The sequence below is a fragment of the Protopterus annectens genome, chromosome 3.part1 (genome assembly GCF_019279795.1).
Source record: "Protopterus annectens isolate FY-2018-M chromosome 3.part1, PAN1.0, whole genome shotgun sequence".
Classification (NCBI taxonomy): domain Eukaryota; kingdom Metazoa; phylum Chordata; order Ceratodontiformes; family Protopteridae; genus Protopterus; species Protopterus annectens.
This window is the reverse complement of record NC_056732.1, coordinates 997,586,184-997,608,505: the sequence shown is the minus strand read 5'-3', so window position 1 is coordinate 997,608,505 and position 22,322 is coordinate 997,586,184. Positions and strand designations below refer to the sequence as shown.

Here is a 22,322-nt window from a genome sequence, read left to right as displayed (position 1 = left end):
TCTTCCAAAGTGTTTTAAACTTGGAGAATGGTAGCCTGCTGTAGATTTTTCACTTTAGGTTCTCAAAATTAAAACATCCAAAGCAGAAGTAATAGTTCAGTTGTTGTAATTGATACCATAATCCTTCTTGCACAGAGAGGGGGCAGCAGCAAAAGCATCGAAATGCAAGGATGTAGGAATCCAAACACAGGAAGGCAACAATGTCCTACTATCAGGTAGAGGCACCGCTACAAGTGAAGAGGTGCACACAGGTCTAAAAGGAAGTCTTAGTGCTGTCAAGGGCAGATAGTAAGGTCATTAGGATGGTACGATGAATTGACACAGTAATTATGAAAATAGGCTCAAGAAGAAAGAGCCATGTCACTATGGAGAGGACGAATATGCCGTTAGTCTGTGTTTAAAAACTTGCCTTGTTTGAGTTAATGCAACTGGTCAAAGGATACTTTCCCTGACAGTTTCTCCTCACAGTTTAGAGAGCTACAACTTGCAACAGAAATCTCACTGTTTCATATAAATGCAAACCAGATAAAGCAACTGCTTTTCATGCAGTATTTAATGAAGAAAATACTGTCATAAAATTATTGAGTTGATAGTTACATATGACTGTTTCGGATAAGGTAGAAGTAGGAGCCTTATGATGACAGGAAAATGTTTATGACTCTGGTAAAAAAAAAAAAAAAAAAATCATAGTATGTGCTTTGCATTTTTTTCCTTTTACATTTGCTCTGTATTTAAAAGGATCTATGGCAAGTGATCAAAGTACAGAAAGTTTGATTCACAAATGGATGAACCCAGTACATTGAACAATAACAGACTGGAAACCCACAATATCAAAACATAACAGATCACATAAGGGAAACAACCAATTCCCTCATAAGATCCATCAACCCTACCACAAATTTCAGACGTAACTTGTATGTGAAATGGTAATGCTAATGTGAAAGGTTTTTCTAAGGTTTGCCCCCCTGCTTCACATTATTAACATGTTTTAACCCTAATCCTATAACTTTACCTTAACTTAGAAAACCTTTCCTGTAACACTATCTCTGTAACAGACATTTTATACACACACACACACACACACACACACACACACACACACACACACACACACACACACACACACACTCTCTCTCTCTCCCTTGCCCACTAATGCAGAAACATTCAGCACATCTGAAAGTTTTAGCAATGAGAGTAAAAACCCATACTTACCTTCAACATCCCAACAGAATTTTTCACATTTCACAATGTGCAAGTTCGATTAAGTGAACACACATGGCACATGTTTGACTTAGTGAATGTTTGACCAAAAGTCAGTAACTCCTTTATAGGCACACTTTCATTTTGTCCTCTTTGACTGGATTCAGCATTTGCTTTTATATTTTATTAAGCTTACAGTTTAAAAACATTCTATAAGCAACAGCATTGCATGATCTATCATTATTAAACCTTTTAACATTAGACTGCTGTAAAATATGTTTGTTCCTAAATTTCCAAACCACCCCAAAAATGCTTCATGTAGCTTTTTTATTGTATGATTGTATATTCCCTTTGTATTACAAGGAAAATAATGCATTAAGTGATTTAATTACTTAAGTACAATTGTTTCTTTTATAGCATAAAGTTAATTCCGTTCACTTTTGAAACTACTTTCAAATATAACATTAAGTATCAGAGGTTTTATTAATTACTCTCAATAAAAAGATAAACATTTTAATAGAACCAGAGATATCATGCATACATGAGGAACAACACAAAAGAAATGCTTCCTTTTTTAGTTTTTTTTTTTTTGTTACATTCTGATTTTAGCAACTTGCTGGGTAGGGCAGCTTGTGATTCTTGGAGCAATACAATGTATCATTAGTTTTAGAGTACTCTACAGTCATACTGTAAAGGTAGGGCTGCCTGTGATTCTCAGAGTGATACAATGTATCATTAGTTTTAGAGTACTCTACAGTCATACTGTAAAGGTAGGGCAGCCTGTGATTCTCAGAGTGATACAATGTATCATTAGTTTTAGACTACTTTATAGTCAGACAGCAATACACTTTTTTTTTTCTTTTACACAAAAAGAAAAATCTAGCAAAGCCAGACTCCTAATTTTCTAACTGTATGATACCTTAAACCTCATGCATCAGAGGCCTCATGGGATATATGCAAATCACCCTTTAAGGATATCAGGTGTTTTCAGCTAAATGGCAATTCTGAATGTCCACAACCTTTTTTTTTTCCTTTCATTTTTAAGTCTATTTATGGACAATTTCAGGCCATTAAAGTCAAACCCCTCTAGCTCTGGACATGCATGTTTCTGCCTTCTTATGATATCATCAGCACAGCATAAGGGGAATGTTTGACCTTTGGAAGCACAGGGTTGACAATTTCAGGCCATTGTTTCTGCCTTCTTGTGTTTTTTTTTACCAGTTGGTTATCTGTGTGACCTTTTTACTCTTTTAGTTTTTTTTTTTTCTTTTACACAGAAAATAACACAAGACAGTCATCACCTGGTTCCATTCAGCAGAAGGGGAAAACAAATAAATATTTTATAATGTAATGTTCTTGAACATAATAGTTTTTAAAGGTGGTTACTATGTCATGTGAGGCAAGTATTTTCTTGCTACAGAAGGCCAGAGACAACATTTGTAAGATTTCTGAAAAGAATACTGTACTGCATGTCTATAATCATTTGGTAGAACCTTTTGGTCTAATAATTTAATACTTAGTTTGCTAATGCCAAACCAGGTTGTGAATCTCGTTAATTAACTTACAGTTTAAGGGATGCAGGTTGTCCATCTAGAAATGATGAAACTGTTAATGAAGCACTGAAGAAGTAAAGCAAAACATCAGTACTAATATTTCTTGTTTTATGGTCCAACTGTTAAAGGATGTTATCCATCAGGACACCTGTTTAATTACTTATTTTCACAAGGCCTGTTGATCATGAGATGGCCGTAGAAAACATAGTTGCAATCTTAAAGGAGAACAAACATTTCTGACACAGACGTATCATGCAATCAGCTTTACATCAGCTGTCTGTTAATATATTGTAACATGTTTACTAACAACTATTCTTTTACCTCCAAACACAATGCAGTGTGTTTCTTTCAGAAGGAATGTACGTTAACTAATTTCACTGATTTTTATGAGCCTTTTTTGCAGCAGTTGATCTTGGGTTCCCTTTTGTAATAATTTATCATAATTTAGTTTACTGTTTTACCATGTTTTCTCCCTAACAAGTCTAGAAATGGCCCAGCCGGATCAGTGCAATACCCCTTTAATGAATGATAAATGAAATAAAATGTACCTTAAACTGACCAAGGCTATTGATTTATTTTCACATTATGTCCTTGTTTACTGTTTAATAATAATGAATGTGAACCAATTTACAACAAGATTTATAGCGGAAGAGTCAAATAATAAATAGGTTTACACTTCAGAGACGTATGTCACAATGACTAGGATGGAGAGAAGTGTCCCAAAAAATCAGATGTTCATCGTGTTACACTGCTGCAGTTATTACACTTGGGTTATCCTGCCATCAGGCGGTCCCGTAGTCGGCCAGAGTTCCAAAGTCTTGGTCCGGTGTCGGTTGCTGTCGCTTCTTCCCTGATTTCAGTGCACCAGGGGTATATAAGATGCATCCGATGCCATTTTCTTCAGTCTTTCTTGGTGCGCGGTGCCCGAAGCAGAAGCAGTTCGCAAGTGCCGGTCGGCTGAGTTCTGAGATTTTTGAAGTCAAATTTCAGATCCAAAGTCTTCAATAAAGCTAAGTACCCCATTGGGGAAACTTTTTTCTTGTCTCAGACCGATGTCATAAAAAGTGAATAATTGTATTTCTTGTGGGAAGCAAATACCTCATAAGGACTTCCACTCTTACTGTATTCCATGCCTAGGCCCTGATCACGATGTCACTAGTTGTCGGTTTTGTACTAGATTTAACAAATACACTATAAAAAGACGTTTTGATTTTGCTTTACACTACATTGGCCGAAGGTTCAATTATACTATGCCATTGGATCAACCGACGATCGTAATTCTGAAAAAACGCAAAGACAAGGATAAAGACAGGCATCCGAGGTCCAAAACCGATGACGAAACCTCTTCTAGGCCAGTTGCCGGTTCGCCGGTTCTCAGTGAGGCACTTTCGCAGCCCCTGACACCCACTACCTCAGAGCCACAGGCCGCCTCTGACTACCATGTGGAGACAACTAGGCCTCTGGAAACTCAAGGTATTGGGCCTATGGAAACTAATCCCTCAGATGGGTCCGGAGCCGCTGAGCAGGCATCGGCTTCTGAGGGTGTTTTCAGACCTTCACAACTTACCATTAAAGCAACAGCCAAGACAAAAGTACCATTAAAGACAAAGAAGCAAGTATAGCATTCTCCTGGACAGTCCTCCATGCCTAAGAAACAGATGCTTAAAATGGCCGAAGACCTCATTACTCTAATCAGGGGTTCCCATCCCCCTCCTGAGAAAAGGCCTAGGCAGGATACTGACTATGATTCCTCTGATCAGGTTTCCATTTCCTCTGATTCCTCTTCAGACCAGGGATACTCTCTATCCCCCTATGAGGAATCTGATGCTGAAGAATCTATCCCTTCAGCCTCTCCTCCTGAGGATTATTCTTTTGGGGAAACTTTACATTCCACGAGGGAGCATTTCCATTGGGAAAGTCAGGATTATTCAGAATCCAAGAAAAGGCTCAGGGATTTCCTTTTATTGCCTCAGCACAGGCCCCTGGCTATTCTGCCTGTGCTAGATATTGTGGATGATGTGTTCTCTGAATCCAGCTTATCTCCTGATTCTTTGCCCCCTGCACCAGCTAAGCCAGATAGGTATTACAGAGTCCCTGACTCTCACAAGTTTCTTTATAAAAACCCTTCTGCTGATCCAAAAACTATTTTCCAGGGTCCAAAAGGGGTTAAGGCTTCCATTGCAAAAAATCCAGTACCCTCTGACAGAGATTCGAGAGCTTTGGATAGATGGGGGAAGAAAGTTTACACTTCTGAAACTTTAGCAATAAGGGCTTTAAATTGCCAGTTTCACATGCTTAAGTACCAACAATATTTAATGGCTCAGTTAAAACAGAAAATGCTTGCGAGCTCAGAAGCTCCTGACTGTAAAGAAATGCAGGATTTATTGCATGCAGTTGAACAGGTGGGAAAACATACCCTGCAATGTGGTTTTGTTTCTTTAGAGGCCTCTTGTAGAGCCGCAGTTACAGGTTCTGTGATTCGAAGACATGCTTGGTTAAAAGAACAGAGTTTACCTGATCATGTTAAGGCAAAATTATTGGATGCTCCTTTACAGCATGATACCTTGTTTGATGTTAAGGCAGAAGAGGTGTTAAAGAAAATGTAGGATAAAGCTAAATCTATGCAAACAGTCAAGGATTTCTTACAGGTACAGCCACCTCGATTTAGCAGAATTTGGCCAACAAAGAATTGGTCCTTTCCAGCGTCAGACAGGCCACAGAGAGGCAGATACAGATGCCCAAGAGGCAGATCTCAACCCCAAGGCTCTAACAGACAATGACAGTGGGGCACCTCAACCCCAAAAGGAGGTGAGGACAAGTCTCAACCTTACAGGAAACAGTCCCAATGACTTCCCCCTTCGTACGCCAAGCACTTCCATTTTGGCAGCCCCTTAAGGGGGAAAACTAGCACTTTTTTCTCAAAACTGGCAAACACTCATCCAAGACAAATGGGTTCTGAATATTGTGTCTCAAGGTTACAGGTTCCACTTTCATAATTTGCCAAGGCTAAAAGGAATGCCAGACCTGCCACAAAATCAATGGGCAGAGGCACAAAAACAAATTTCAGCCCTCATGGACATGAGAGCTATTCAAAAAGTACCACAACAGGAACAAGGACAAGGATTTTACTCAAGACTCTTGCTGGTCCCCAGAAAGGACAAGGCCTGGAGGCCCATACTATACCTTTCAATTCTAAATACTTACCTGGATATTCCGAAATTCAAAATGTTGACATTACAGCAGCTTCTACCCATGCTGGGCAAGAAGGCTTGGCTTGTTACTCTGGACCTCAAAGAGGCATACCTGCATGTCCTTATCAGACAAAATTGCAGAAGATACCTCAGATTCAAAGATGGTACAATGCATTACCAATTCTCTGCACTGCCCTTTGGCTTATCTACTGCGCCCAGGGTCTTTACAAAGTGCTTGGCACCAGTAATTGCATTTTGCAGACAAAAAGGAATTCAAATATATCCATACCTGGACGACTGCCTCATTCAAGCAGAGACAAAGGACATCCTTCTACAGTATCGGCGTTTGTAAAAAGGTTGCTAATTTCTCTAGGGTGCACAGTAAAAGAAAAGAAGTCAAAACTAGTGCCCTCACAACAGATTATATTCCTCGGTGCCAGCTTAAATACAATGGCCCAGATGGCATATCTCACGCCAAACAAACAAGTTCAACTAACTCAATATTTTCAACTACTGGCAAAAAAGTCCCATCTCCCTGCAAGAAAAATTCTGCAGGCCCTGGGATTCATGGCATCCTGCATACTACTAATACCATATGCCAGACTGCATATGAGGAAATTACAATGGTACCTAAAAAGTGTTTGGACTCAACACTCTCACAGTTTAGAAGCAGTAATACTAATGATTCCCTGCCTACAAAAGGAGTTTCGATAGTGGGCACAGGCATGTCACCTAAGCAAGGGTCAGCCTTTTACCCTACCCACAGCCAGGTAGACTCTAACAACAGATGCTTTGGATTACGCCTGGGGAGCACACATGGCAGGAAAATGCATTCAGGGCCAGTGGACCACAGACCAGATGCATCTTCACATCAATCAAAAAGAGATGTTGGCTGTTCAAAATGCCCTAACAGCTTTCAAGGACCTTCTGCATCCAGGACAATTATTATTAAAGACAGACAACACCATAGTAATGTGGTACATAAACAAGCAAGGGGGCACTCATTCTTATCCCCTATGCAGGCAAGCCATGACCTTATGGAACACAGCTCTAACTTATCAAGTTCATCTGCAAGCATAATTCCTGCCAGGAAAGAAAAATACTCTGGCAGACGATCTCAGCAGAAATATCATGGACCCTCACAAATGAAAATTGAATCCACAAATCTTCAGCATGGTAATGCAAAAATGGGGATGCCCAGACATAGATCTTTTTGCCTCCTCACTGAATTGCCAACTACAAAAATTCTGCACAAGGACTTATCACACACAAGCATGGAAAGTGGATGCTCTCTCCTTCAGCTGGAAAAGCCTAAAAGTTTATGCCTTCCCACCACTGCCTCTCCTCTCAAAGGTACTCCTAAAAGCCAGACAAGAAAAAGCACAGATGATCCTGATTGCTCCAGACTGGCCACGCCAGCACTGGTACCCAATCTTAAAGAACTTAGCTCAAGGCCCACCATGGATTTTGCCTCAAATTCCACACCTTCTGACTCAACAAAACAATCAGATCCTGCACGGTCAGCTCAAAACCCTAAACCTGGCTGCATGGCAGATTCATTAGTCAAACAGGCAGCACCTCTCTCTAAAGCTGTTATGGATGTCATTTTGGAGGCCAGGAGGCCTAGCACCAGGAAAACTTACTCAAAAAATGGAAGAGATTCTGCGCCTGGAACCAGGCGCCTTGACCCTCTTGTCCCAAACATTCCTCAGATTTTACAATACTTAACTGAGATGCTGGACAAAGGCCTATCCTTCTCATCAATTAAGATCCACGCCTCTGCCATTTCAGCACATTACAACATGGATCCTCCTTTATTCTCTCACTCCTTGCTAAAACAGTACCTCAGAGGGGCTAAAAACATAAGACCGCCCTGGAGAGTACCAACACCAACTTGGGACCTCACTTTTGTTTTGGAAAAACTGACCCTGCCACCTTTTGAGCCAGCCAATACAGCCGATCTAAAATTTTTATCATGGAAAACAGCTCTGCTCCTGGCAGTAACTTCAGCACAAAGAGTCTCAGAGCTACAGGCATTAATGGCAGTGGAACCTTTTATAATTTTTCATCAGGACAGGGTTTCTTTAAGGACAAACCCTACCTTTATGCTAAAGGTGGTATCTAGTGTGGCTCTTAACCAAACCATCCATTTGCCAACTTTTTATCCAACCCCCCAGAATAAAGTGGAGAAACTTCTGCACTCTGTGGACATACACAGGCAGCTATGCTTCTACTTGGACAAAACAAAAGCTTTTAGGAAAACTGAGCAACTGTTTGTAGCATATGCTGCAAGATCACAGGGCAAGGCTATCTCAAAGCAGACTATATCCAAATGGATAGGACACTGTATTCGTTATTGCTACACACGGCATGGAAAATCAGTCCCTAATAACATCAGGCCACATTCCACCAGGGCAACAGCCACTTCAACAGCCTTTCTCAGAGGAGTACCTACCAAGGAAATTTTAGAGGCTGCAACTTGGAGTTCAGTGCACACCTTTTCCAAGCATTACTACTTGCCTCTTTACTCTAAATCCAGAGCAGGATTTGCCACTGCAGTTCTGCAGGGCCTCATAGCCAATCCTAACTCTTTAAAGACCAACCACCCAACCTTACCTTTGGGATTCTACCTGAGTGTAATGACTGCAGCAGTGTAACAAGATGAACATAGTACAGTTTTGTACCAACCATAAATGAAGATGTTCAAGTGTTCACACTGCTGCAGTCCAGGTTACCCTCCCTCCATCCCCTCTGAACTAGCTGAACTTATCTATACCTTTCTATCCTATACAACCTTTGAGGTATATTTGTTTGTAACTGAAGGTATTGTTTTTATTTTCTATGTATATTTTTTACTAGCAGTATGTATTGCCTACCTACTTGGGGGCACCTGACATCTGGGGCAAGAAAAACTGAAGAAAATGGCATCGGATGCATCTTATATACCCCTGGTGCACTGACGTCAGGGAAGAAGCAACAGCAACCGACGCCGGACCAAGACTTTGGAACTCTGGCCGAGTACGGGACCGCCTGACAGCAGGATAACCCAAGTGTAATGACTGCAGCAGTGTGAACACTCGAACATCTACATTTATGGTAGGTACAAAACTGTACTTTTTTGATCCTGGTCCTGTCCTGTTTAATCATCACACAAGCAGTATGCAGGCAATAAGAGCCAGTGAGCCCTGACATAATCCAATGTCTGCTTTAAATCAAGCCAACATGTCCATTTCAGTACAATTCAGTACAAGGATACTTTCTTTATTTCTGACAAACAAGAAGGTATAAGCCCTTTTGTTCCAAAAATTAAAGCAGGAACTTCATCAGATACAGAAAGCATCCTTGTACTGAATTGTACAGAACTGGATGTGTTGGCTTGATTTAAAGCACATATTGGATTATTTCAGGGCTCTGATGATTTTCTTGGTGGTTTGTGCATTTTTTCGTCTCTCCTGTTTAATGCTGTTTTTTTCTAATTAACTTTGACAAAAATAATGCTGGGCTGCTATGTGCTCTAAAGATGCAAAACTGAGGTCATTGCTTCTTTACCTTCTGGTGCTGCTCATGTTAATAATTACCTGACTACACTTATTTATTTATTTATTTATTTATGGAAAATAAGTAACAGTCTAAGCACTGGTATTCAGAAGTATAAGGCTGTAATAATGGATTGTTCTAAATCCATTTGCAGACCAAATTAAATTTATATTTTAGATGTGGCAAATAAGGTAGAGATCTTTTAGTCTTGATTTCCATTAACTTTGGTTTAAGGAAAAATAATACTTTAATAAGAAGGTTGTTTGACTGTTGGGGGTTACTATTTAAAACTATTTTTTTTCTCAAGGGACTGTGTTCTCCTTGCTAGTGTTTTTAAATCTGTCATACAGACATTATAAGATTACAAGTCTGCAGTTTTTTTTTCTATAGAAAGAATGAGTTCAGGAATATGTCCAAAGGAAATTGACAAAATAGTTTTCATCATGCCATGGCATGGATTATACTTTCTTAAATTGTTCAGTTTAAGTTGTCATTATATAAGGAGTAGGATCTATCTAGCAAAAGGGTTTTAATTGCAAAATCTTGAGCATGACACCAGGTTTAGAACTGCACACATACCATAAAACACTTAGACAAAATCATTTTTTCCATCCAACTGTACTGAGCCAAGGGACATAGAAGATATGCATCACAGTCCATTCCTTATTTATGGAACACAGTTCTGTCTTGTCTTAGAGAATCTCCTTCATTAAATTCATTTAAAAATTATCTTAACTCTTAGGTTGATCTAGGGGGTATTTCACTCTAGCGTCCTGGAGACTTTATTCTGTGATGGTGTATAGGCCTGAATGCTGACCCTCAATTCATATTAACTTACAAACTTTACTTTGCTCTTGTAAATCCACCTTTTAATACAGGAATAGACAAGAGGAATAAATGAATTTCTTTACACTTGCTCAATGAGCAACATACTCCCCAGACACAGTTCTTAATCCATGCCCACTGGAATGTGGGTTTATTTTATAATAACCATGCTTGTGAACTGAACTCATCATGCAGGTTTTGTATAAGGCTGTTTTCCTTATAAATGTTAGTTACACCTACTGCTCTGTGTTACATGTTATTTACATTTACTGCTCTGTTTTACATGTTATTTACACTTACTGCTCTGTGTTACGTGTTATTTATACTTACTGCTCTGTGTTACATGTTATTTACACTTACTGCTCTGTGTTACATGTTATTTACACTTACTGCTCTGTTACATGTTATTTACACTTATTGCTCTGTGTTACATGTTATTTACACTTACTGCTCTGTGTTACATGTTATTTATATTTACTGCTCTGTGTTACATGTTATTTATACTTACTGCTCTGTGTTACGTTATTTACACTTACTGCTCTGTGTTACATATTATTTAAACTTACTGCTCTGTGTTACATTATTTACACTTACTGCTCTGTGTTACATGTTATTTACACTTACTGCTCTGTGTTACATGTTATTTACACTTATTGCTCTGTGTTACATGTTATTTACACTTACTGCTCTGTTACATGTTATTTACACTTATTGCTCTGTGTTACATGTTATTTACACTTACTGCTCTGTGTTACATGTTATTTATACTTACTGCTCTGTGTTACATGTTATTTATACTTACTGCTCTGTGTTACGTTATTTACACTTACTGCTCTGTGTTACATGTTATTTACACTTACTGCTCTGTATTACATGTTATTTACACTTACTGCTCTGTGTTACATGTTATTTACACTTACTGCTCTGTGTTACATGTTATTTATACTTACTGCTCTGTGTTACATGTTATTTACACTTACTGCTCTGTGTTACATGTTATTTATACTTACTGCTCTGTGTTACATGTTATTTACACTTACTGCTCTGTGTTACATGTTATTTACACTTACTGCTCTGTGTTACATGTTATTTATACTTACTGCTCTGTGTTACATGTTATTTACACTTACTGCTCTGTGTTACATGTTATTTACACTTACTGCTCTGTGTTCATTAATTTAGCTTGCAGATGAACGTTTAGGAGTTTGGGAATTACCGACAGCAGTGCTATTATCCTTACTTCCAATGTTATTTGAAGTAAATACACCAAACCGATGACTAAAATTGTTTATTGATTGAAAATAAATGGTTTATTGATTGAAGTTATAGGTGCAATATTTTGATTCAACTCATTAACCCAGTAGCACCAAGGTAAGGCATCTATTTATGCTGTTGGCAACTTGATTTTGGGAGTAAATTCAAGCTGTTGGTAGGGCTAGAAGTGGGATAGGGTGAACCAGCCAATGAGCAGCTCTCCCATTCCAGGTATAGGATCTATGGGAAACCTGATATATGAAAATGTATAGGCCAAGAGACTCACAAGTTATATCAGGTTAATTGCAGCTCTCCCATCCCAGGAATAGGATCTATGGAAAACCTGATATATGACAATGTATAGGTCAAGAGACTCACAAGTTATATCAGGTTAATTGCAGCTCTCCCATCCCAGGTATAGGATCTATGGAAAACCTGATATATGACAATGTATAGGCCAAGAGACTCACAAGTTATATCAGGTTAATTGAGAGGCAGCAGTGACATCCGAATGATATTGTATTAGTCCTTCCCACAGCAACAGTAAATGAACAGCCACTTCATAAATGACGGCTGCTGAACTCTGTGCTTGCTAATCTCAGTTGGATTCCTTCCTCCTTAGACCTAGCACTGAGTTGCCACTGAAGTCAGCTCCCTGAGAATTCAGGGCCTACCCAGCAAAGAATTATGTCTAGGTTACTAGATATGAGCAAATGAGGGAATCCTGAATGAGCAATTGGGAAAGTCAGGAGGGACAGCCTCAAGTTGTGGGGTGGCAATGGGTAAGTATATAAAATAGTCATACTTCAAGTAATATATGTTTTCAATAAATTACCCCATTGTCTTTTAATAGACATTTTGTACTTACTAAAAAAGTCAATTAAAGGATGAGTCTGGATGTGTTATAAAGTGCGATATTTTGCTAATGTGCGTTTCTGAAACACATGACCTCAGAGTAGAATATAAATAATTGATGGTTCTTTTATGATGTACTTTAGCTTAAAAGTGGAACCAAAGAGTAAAGGCCTGAAGCAACAGCAGCAGCACCACAAGAAATTGCTGGCGGCTATGTTATCCCAGGATTCATTTGACTCTGTCAACAGTGCAGCTCAATCTGTATCTGAAGATGACATTGAAGATGAAGATGATGCTATGGAGCTGCTAGGTAATGTGATATACTCTGACTGATCCAGTCCTTTTCCATATATATTCCTCAGTTCACGCTTGCATATATAGATCAAGTAGGAAAATGCCAAATCATGCTGTTCATAGAACATTTCATTGTGGAGTTAGCTTGACTACTTGAGTATTATGTAGTCCATTTTAGCAGGTTCTGTTTAAATGCCTCAGATCTTAACAAGTAAGCATTCCATTCACCATGCAGTAAGGTACTAGTAATACTGTATCCATTTTAAACAACTTGTTATATACAGTGGATATAAAAATTATACACCCCTGTTAAAATGCCAGGTTTCTGTGATATAAAAAATGAAACCACAAAAAATCATTTCAAAACTTTTCCCACCTTTAATGTGACATATAACCTGTATAATTCAATTGAAAAATAAATAAATCTGTTAGGGGAAAAAATATAAAAAATAAAAAACATACAATACGCTGGTTGCATAAGTGTGCACACCCTTAAACTAATACTTTGTTGAAGCACCTTTTGATTTAATTACAGCCTTCAGTCTTCTTGGGTACACACCTGCTATCAATTAAAGAGACTCTGATTAACCCCAAATAAAGTTCAGCTGTCGTAGTAGGATTTTCCTGGCATTTACTCATTTGCCTGCTACAGCAAATGCCATGGTTTGCAGAGAGCTTGCAAAGCATCAAAGGGATCTCATTGTGAAAGGTATCAGTCAGGAGAAGATAAAAAAAACATTTCCACAGCATTGGATATACCATGGGACACAGTGAAGACAGTCATCAAAAAGTGGAGATAATATGGGACAACAGTGACGTTGCAAAGAACTAGACGGCCTTCCAAAATTGATGAAAAGACAAGATGAAAAAATGGTCAGGGAGACTGCCAAGAGACCTACAGCAACACTGAAGGAGCTGCAGAAATTTCTGGCAAGTACTGGTTGTGTCCTACATGTGACACCAATCTCCCGTATTCTCCATATGTCTGGACTATGGGGTAGGGTTGCAAGACAGAAGCCTTTTCTTACACAGAAAAACATCCAGGCCTGGTTAAAATTTGCAAAACAATGCATAAAGTCTCCCAAAAGAATGTGTGATAATGTATTATGGTCTAATGAGACCAAAGTTGAACATTTTGGCCACAATTCCAGAAGGTACATTTGGCACAAAAACAACACTTTGCATCAGCAAAAGAGCACCATCCCCACAGTGAAGCATGGTGGTGGCAGTAGCATGCTTTGGGTTTGCTTTTCTTCAGCTGGAACTGGGAGTTTAGTCAAGGTGGAGGGAATTATGAACAGTTCCAAATACCAGTCACTTTTAGCCCAAAACCTTCAGGTGTCTCCTAGAAAGCTGAAGATGAAGAGGAATTTCACCTTTTAAAACGACAATGACCCCAAGCATACATCCAAATCAACTAAAGAATGGCTTCAGCAGAAGAAAATTAAAGTTTTGGAATGGCCCAGCCAGAGCCCAGACCTAAATCCAATAAAAAATCTGTGGGGTGACCTGAAAAGGGCTGTGCACAAGAGATGCCCTTGCAATCTGACAGATTTGGAGCACTTTTGCAAGGAAGAGTGGGCAAATATTGCCAAGTCAAGATGTGCCATGCTGATAGACTCCTACCCAACATGACTGAATTCTGTAATTAAATCAAAAGGTGCTTCATCAAAGTATTAGTTTAAGGGTTTGCACACACAACAAAGTATTAGTTTAAGAGTGTGCACACTTATGCAACCAGTGTATTGTATGTTTTTTTTTTAATTTTTATATTTTTCCCCTAACAAATTTGTTTTTCAATTGAGTTGTACAGGCTATAGGTCACATTAAAACTGGGAAAAGTTTTGAAATGATTTATTGTGGTCTCATTTTTTTATATCACAAAAACCTGGCATTTCTAACAGGGGTGTGTAAACTTTTTTATATCCACTGTATGTGTCATTATTGTGTAATAGATTTGATTTGATGAATGAGTTATTGAAATTCCTGTAAGGTTTACTGTCTGCTATTATATCGTGTGTTGAGAAATATCTTTCCATGCTCTGTTTAACTAAAGTTGGATCAAGAAACAGTGATGCTGTGGTTCTTAAATCCTTAGGTCTCATCAGCCTCAGCTCCCATTAGGTAGTACAAATTCTGCATGGCAGTGTTGAAACCATAGGAGCTTTTACATGATTATCTGGTTTGTAGCTGTACTGAGTCAGCATTTGCATCTTTCTGGGGGTACTTATATGTATTTGATGGCTAAGACATTTAATTGCTGCTGCTGCAAACCAGAAGTTAATATAACCTTCACCCATATTGTGAGATACTAGTATCTGTGTGCAAGAGAAGACATCTTTACCTTCTTACATGTGATATTATTTTCAAAGCCTCTGAAGCTTCATTGTTATTCAGCTTCACATGTGTGTGAAACAAGCAAATATGTTTGAATATTTTTTATATCACTTTCCCATGTCTAGAAACTTTTTTCTGTAGGTAGACTTTTAGAACTTGACCTTATTTAATGTCATGTATTTGTAGGATTATTGTTTGTTGACATAGTAGGTATATTGACAGATATTGATCTTTTTCATCACAAATCATGTGTGCATCCAGATCCAGAATTTCTTTAGGCCCCCTTGTTATAAAGTTATATATGATACAACATACAATATATGCGATGAAGGCTTATGACATCATTTAGCACTTCTCTGCTACGGTTCTGGTATGGCTTGCATTACTGTAAAAGCAGATACGGATGCAGAAACATTTGGTTGTATATGTGAACATATTAACATTAGTACAACATTTGCTGTACACGTGGGAATGCCTACTATTTACATCCTGAGGTTAATATAGTTAAACTCTGGCTGTTATGACATAGTTTGCTTTAACAAACATAGAATGGATGGAAATTTTCCTTTTGTTTCTATTGCACATATGTGCATTTGTCTTACTTACACTATGTATCAGTGAATGTACAACACTAAACACATTTATTTTCCTAGGAGCCTTGCATGACAAACATTACCGTAAGTTAAGAACTGCTACATGTAGTGGTTGGTGTCTCAGTAGTTATCATTAGGGGTAAGCCATTGTTCTGTTATGTTAGTTCTGTATTAGTAACTGAGCATTACTTATTTTTAAGTATACTAAGAGGCAATGAACATTGCATTGCCATCCTGCTTTTGATTTTCTGAGTATATGATATATAGGGGCTATTTGGGTAATGGTGCTGGCTTCATCGAACTGTGGATTTTCTGTTGCTTTAGATACTGACTGAGACTTGCTTTGAGCTGTCTCATGATTTTACTCTATTTAGTTTATACCACAAAGCTGACCAGGCTTTACAGGCTAAGATGTAAAAGGCTTTGTTTTCTACTTTAAGCCTGAGTGTAGGAGTTTTCTAACTTCTTTGTTTGCTCTGAGTAGAATATGCTTATAGTGAAGCGTGTGAAAGCTTAATTTACATGCTAGTATGTGTCAGATGTTTAAATATGTAAGTGTTTATACAAGTGTTCGTTTTACTAGACTTAAATAAAGGAAAAAAGTTGATGGAGGCATATGACTTCTCAAGACAGGGAAGCTTCATATGGCCAATATAATGTATGTCATAAGTGCTTTTAAGAAACATATCAGTTAGATATGATGGACACTAGCACATTCCAAGAATGGTATTTAAGCAATAACCGATGACGTGGTGTGGTATATTGAAGATTTACCCACTGTTGGTGTGGTCTAATCATGAGGGTGAAGCCTGAGTGATTACATAAAGCCAACCGTGAATAAATTTTAGTATACCACAACCACAGAGTCGGTTATTGCTATTATGCAATGACATTATTTAAGAAAAAAAATACTTCCTTTTCTTAAATAATGTCTTTGTATAATGGCCATTACTGTTCTTCCACTGGTTGTGCTACACTCCTTCCTTGTTTTGATGTACTGAGCATGCGTATGAGACTTGCGTCCCACGCATACCCATTACATCAATATTTAGAAATGGAAGCAAGGGAGAAAAGAAAGTCTCCATTGCTCCATTTTTTCTTTTTCTTTTTTCTTTTTTCTTTTTTATTTATTTGTTAAAAAAAATGTTTTGAGCACTTTATGTCAACGGGAAAAAGTCTGGGCGACCGGACATTTTTCCATTGGTATATTGTGGGATTTACAACAGGCATGCTGGCCAATCAGTGTGCATGTTTTGTAATATTAATGGGGGGGGTCATTGTGTAATAAACAGTAACTAATGAGTACACAGATCATTTATGAAAAATATACAGTTATAAATATTGAAGGTGGCTGCTCTGTGACTTGTGGAAAATACTGCATGTATGAACAGCAACTGGGAAGAAAAATAAGTGCCCTATAGATTAGGAAGTGGTATTATACTAATGCAAAACAACAGCTTAGAAACTTAATTCTAGGACATAGCAAGATGATGCAACATATGGTAAGTTGTACATTTATGAAAATATAAAATAGTAGTACATTTATTGTCATTCCTAATAACCAGAGTATTGTTTCATTTGCTTTCTGCACTGGAGAGCATACATTATTTACACTAAATCTGTCTACAATATCCTTAATGATTGAGGGTACTTTCCTCTTACCTTTTTTCTCTCCTTTTTCTGTCTTGCATATTAAAACACAGCACACTTACTTCACTGATATAACGCAGTGACTTACCGTTGAAGATAGAATACATATATTTGTTTTATTGAAATGAGTCCACAGAATTCAAATTGAAATATATGAATATTGTTTAACATTTATTAGGAATAAGGAGGTTAAATATTTTAAATATATACCTGCCTCCAAGTAGCAGCAATATCAACCCCTACAAATTACCCACAGGAATAATCATTAGGGAAGTCCATGAACTCCACACCTGAGAGAATGAATGGCTGATAAGTCAGTCTGAATAGGTAATGAATGGGCCAAAGGGCTCTCACCTCACTTGGAGATGCCATTTTCTTGCCTGAAAGAAGAATGAATGAGCCAATGGGGCACAGATAGAAGAGTGATTGGGCAAATCCTTGGATTGGGGGACTTGTAGAAGGAAAAAAAGAGAGGATGATGGGAAACTAAGACTAAAAAATAAGAGAATAAAGGAGTTAGGATATGAGCACAAGATGTATGCGTATGTGAGATTCAAAATTGGTAGGAGAAAACTGGGAGATTTGGAGTTCCAGTGTAGGAAAGGAATATTAGGTGATTTAGGCAATGCACTATACATGTTTTATGAGCTAGTGTGGGAATGTAGACAAAAGGATAGGCGTCACAATGTGGTCTTAAATAAAGTGGTGGTTGTCAGGGGATGTCCAGGTGAAAATGCCATTTGCTAACAAAAATCTTACCACATTGTGGTTTAGACTGCAAGGAATAAGGATGATGTGAGAATCTAGACAAATCATTATGAAGAGCTAAATGAGAGAGTTCAAGATGAGTAAAGGCTCTTGAGTTAAACTGATGAAGCGAACAAACTATGTGTAACAAAGGTGGACCACCTGGGCAATGAATGAGGGTTTGAAGAAGAGAGTACACGAGAGTGGGAGGAAACTGTGTGACTACTCAAGATTGTGAGGCTAACGTAGAGCATGATCTACATCATAAAGAAGGGAACACTTGGGAAAGTGAACATAGTGCAGAACAAAGAGGCAAGTGGAGAGGAAATGAGAGCTGCAATGAGGTCATATAAAAACAGCTTGAAGCAGGAGCTGAATGAATACTTTGTGGCAGTCCCCAAAGATGAACGTAAGGGGAAGGTGCCATGCTGGAAGAGAAGGAGAGCAGAGAAGGAAATCAGTAGATGAACAGCAGGCTGTAGCATGAAAAGATGGAAAACAACTGGCTACCTTAAAAATGATACAGCCAAGCAACAAGATGGGCTGCCTCCCTAGGTCCTAAGAAATCTAAGCATTGCTGGGCAAATGCCACGATGAAGAACTTCTGTAGATCACTTTCTAGAGCAGAAGTGTAAGAGCAGTGGAAGATGGAAAGAGTGATAGCCATGCACGGCAAAGAAAGTAGGGAGATCATAAAATTCCCTGAGAAAAAGGATCTGTGGGTAGTGACTACTCCTGGAATAGAAAACCTGGAGCACAGTGATGGCTTTGTAAGCAGCAAACACAGTGCTGGAATGTATCCTCATGGGATAGACAAGAGAAGCAAAGATGTACTGTCTAACTCTAACATTCCCATCGTGCATATTGTCTGCAGTTAAGAAGGCCATACAAGGTGAGGGGCATCAGGCTTAGAGCATTCTAGATGAAAGCCACCAGAAATATACATTTGTGGAGGGCAAATGATATGAAAAGAGATAACACGGTCTGTGCCTCTTCTTACTAGAGACTTGAAAGAACAGAAGAAATGTGATATGGGTGCAGTGGGCCATGATGAAGAGTTATAAGGAGATAATTCTCAACAACAAGAATGGGAAGGTGGAGGGATGCATACGAAGTAAACCGTAAATATTAACTATTCTCTTGATCTGTGAAAGTGCATTTTTACAGAGATGGTTCTATAGATCCATGGAGCAGACTACTAGGATGGCAGCAATGAGGAAATCCACAAAAATGTGATAGAGGGAATGGTGAAGAAATGGAAAGGAGAAAGGGAGGGATACAGGTGTCATACGATGTTAAATGCACTTAAACTGCAGAAATCACAGGCTAATTGTATCCTTCTGTCGTAAATATAATGCAAAGTAACTGAACCTTCTTTTCTTTATTGAAAGAATGCCAATCTTGAATATTTTTTTGTCTCAGTCTTCCCTGTACTCACTGCAGCAAATTATTTCTGAAGCTGTTTCTTGTAATGGAATATAATATCTGTGTTGTATGGAGTGTTGATATTTTGGTACTTTTTATGTTATATGGCTGATTTACAGTTTGTCATGCTGTCTATTGGAACTTTATACTTAATACATACAGGCTGAAATATTTCTATATATATATAACATACTCATATCTTCCTGATTTTTTATTTGCTATTGATACTACAGCTCTGTTTGCTGATGATCAGAGGGGATGCCTAATGATATCTGCACATGAATATGTCCATGTGCATGGCAGTCCATCCAAAGTACATTGATCTAATACAGACAGTGGCTGTTACTTTAATGATACCCTTATAAAACAGATACAGTGAAACTTGGTTACATGTAGAGCAGGTATGTTCTGTAATAAATCAAGAAAGTAGGAGAATTTAGATAAATAACTATAACTATCTGCTTTAGGGTATGCTATTAAAAAAGTGCATAGTGTTATGCTGTAGCACTTAGCTGAAAGAAAAAAATGTTACCATAATTTCACCCATTTTGTTAGTTGCACTGATATCCATATATATAGCTATTGAATACATTTTGGGGAGAGTATGAAACCTCATATACAGAGTAAGCAATACAAAATCTAAAGGTGAATAGTCCATCCGTTGAATCTCATATGTTACATTGTGATAATGGATGATCTATAGTGTATACCACTTCCAAAAATAAGCCTAAAAATATGGCTACTTAATTACATAAATGTCACCCTTGTAGCAGTGATAAACGATAGTCATTACATGAAAAAAAGATGTAAGTCCAGAAAAAACATGTATTTAAACTTGTTGCCATTACAATACAAGTAGAAATTTCTGCAGCAATATATAAATAAATAAAGAAATGAAAAGAAAAAAATGGGGCCATACTCTTTGACTACATATCATTTGTCTTCACTGCATAATGTGCAGACTGATCAATTCAAAGTTAACAAGTTTTCACACCTGCACAGGGACTTTACATACCTATAAATATCAATGGCAGAAAGTGCTTTTTGCCAGGATTGTATATACATCAGTACATATATGGTTATAAATGCTTAATTTATAGCATAGGCATCTCTGGTTCAGTGTTTAAGTGCAAAGTGACAGGTATAGGAAAGAGTACTTGTAACACCACTCAATACAGGATTTCTCCATTTATGGCAACATTTAAGCATTTGGGCTTTTCTTTCTGCATCACTTTAGCTTTTCTTATAGTCATATCGCAGAAGCATTCACAAAAGGTCACTATCATTTGATAATTGGGATGAGGAGGCATGCTGTTAATGAACTCACAGAATAATTATATGAAAACTGTTGAATGGTTACTAGTAATGGCTTGCTGGATACTTAGTGGCAGTGTATGTATCTGATAGCAACAAACTATATGTCTTTGCTCATTATGTCTTTATATATGTACATAGATTTTATTCTTTCTTCTCTATGCAGGTGACCATCAATTGCCATTGGTGCCTGTCCTCAGTCTATCATGCTGGTAGTCCCATGAGCCCCTTGGGCCACATCCAATGTTTATCCTCTACTCAGAACGAGATTGAGGCATCCCAAGAAACATCCTACTTCCTGATATTGTTTTATGCTGTACCTACCCTGACCTCATGCCTGATGTAAAGTGGCACAAACCATTAAGACCAAGATATTATTAAGTAAAAACAGGAACTCTCAGACTGACCACTGAGCACTATCACCCTGTGCTGAAAAAAAATAATAATCTAGGATAGGAAAGCAAATAAAATATCACTGCAGCACTAAATGAACTAAGGCCACTGGAATAACAGTGAGGTTTCTATCCCCCTGCAGCATAGGGTCAGCTTCATTAATTTTATTAATTTTGAAATCAAACACTTACAGACTGTTTGTATATTTATACGTACATTTTTTATATATGAATAAACTACCTATCTATATCAAACAAAGCTCCCTCATTAGCACTGTTCAAGAAAAATCTTGATGATTGGATGGGAAATAGGAAATTCACCCCAGGGATCACCTCTGTGGCTCTGCTCGACAGTGGCACAGGAAAATAATTTTCTTGGGTGGCAAAAGCCAGGGTACGTTTTTGGCTGGGTTTGTATGGGCTCCAGGGCCGATAGCCTAGTACCTACCTATGTATTCTTTATACGTGTGTTTTTTTATGTGCTTGTTATGCATTATACTTTTTAGAATCATGTTTACACAGTGAAGGACTGAATGTTTTTACTTAATGAAGAATGTTTCTTTAAGATGATTGTCAATTAGTTGATTCAAGGTATATAAGTTACATAGTAGACAGCATGCATTTGTATCTGAAGAAGCAGAAGTTATCTGTGAAAGCACTTATATGTCTGTGGTTGAATAAAGAAGAGTTTTTTACACTGGAACTACCTGCCATTGTTTGGACTACAAGTGTTTTACATGAAATAAAAATGTGTGTGGTATGACTTTTTCAGTTTTGTATATTATTATTGGTAAACTTTGGTTATTGATGTTTCATTCATCATATAGGTAAGCAGTAGACAGTAATGGGATTATGACGGCCTTCTATAATAGTTTTAAAAGTAATTTTTTTGCTTCTACATATCAGTGTTGCCATTTAAGCTAATGGCTGCAGTGCAATTTAAATAACGTGATTTTTTTTTTACTAGTATAAGGAGAACATATTTGTCACAGAACAGTACTTACTAAATGTTCAGCTTGGGTTATATTTGAGTAGTCTGTTTCTGCCTTTTATATTCAAGAATGGAGTAAAAAAAATTTCAGTTTTCCTTTACTGATGTTGGAATTAGGAGACAAGTAAAAAAAAAAAGGGAACATGCTCCATCTAGTGGTCACA

The 22,322-nt window shown here is 37.9% G+C and overlaps 1 protein-coding gene across 1 annotated transcript in view; it reads left to right on the top strand.

Moving 5' to 3' along the window:
• Positions 1–22,322, top strand: part of CCHR3.PART1H8orf34 (chromosome chr3.part1 C8orf34 homolog) — a 3,081,413-nt gene that overhangs the window by 1,732,599 nt on the left and 1,326,492 nt on the right. Inside the window, exon 7 of the mRNA XM_044067160.1 lies at positions 12,559–12,725. Within this exon, the coding sequence (XP_043923095.1) occupies positions 12,559–12,725 (167 nt within the window). The remainder of the gene's footprint in view (positions 1–12,558; positions 12,726–22,322) is intronic.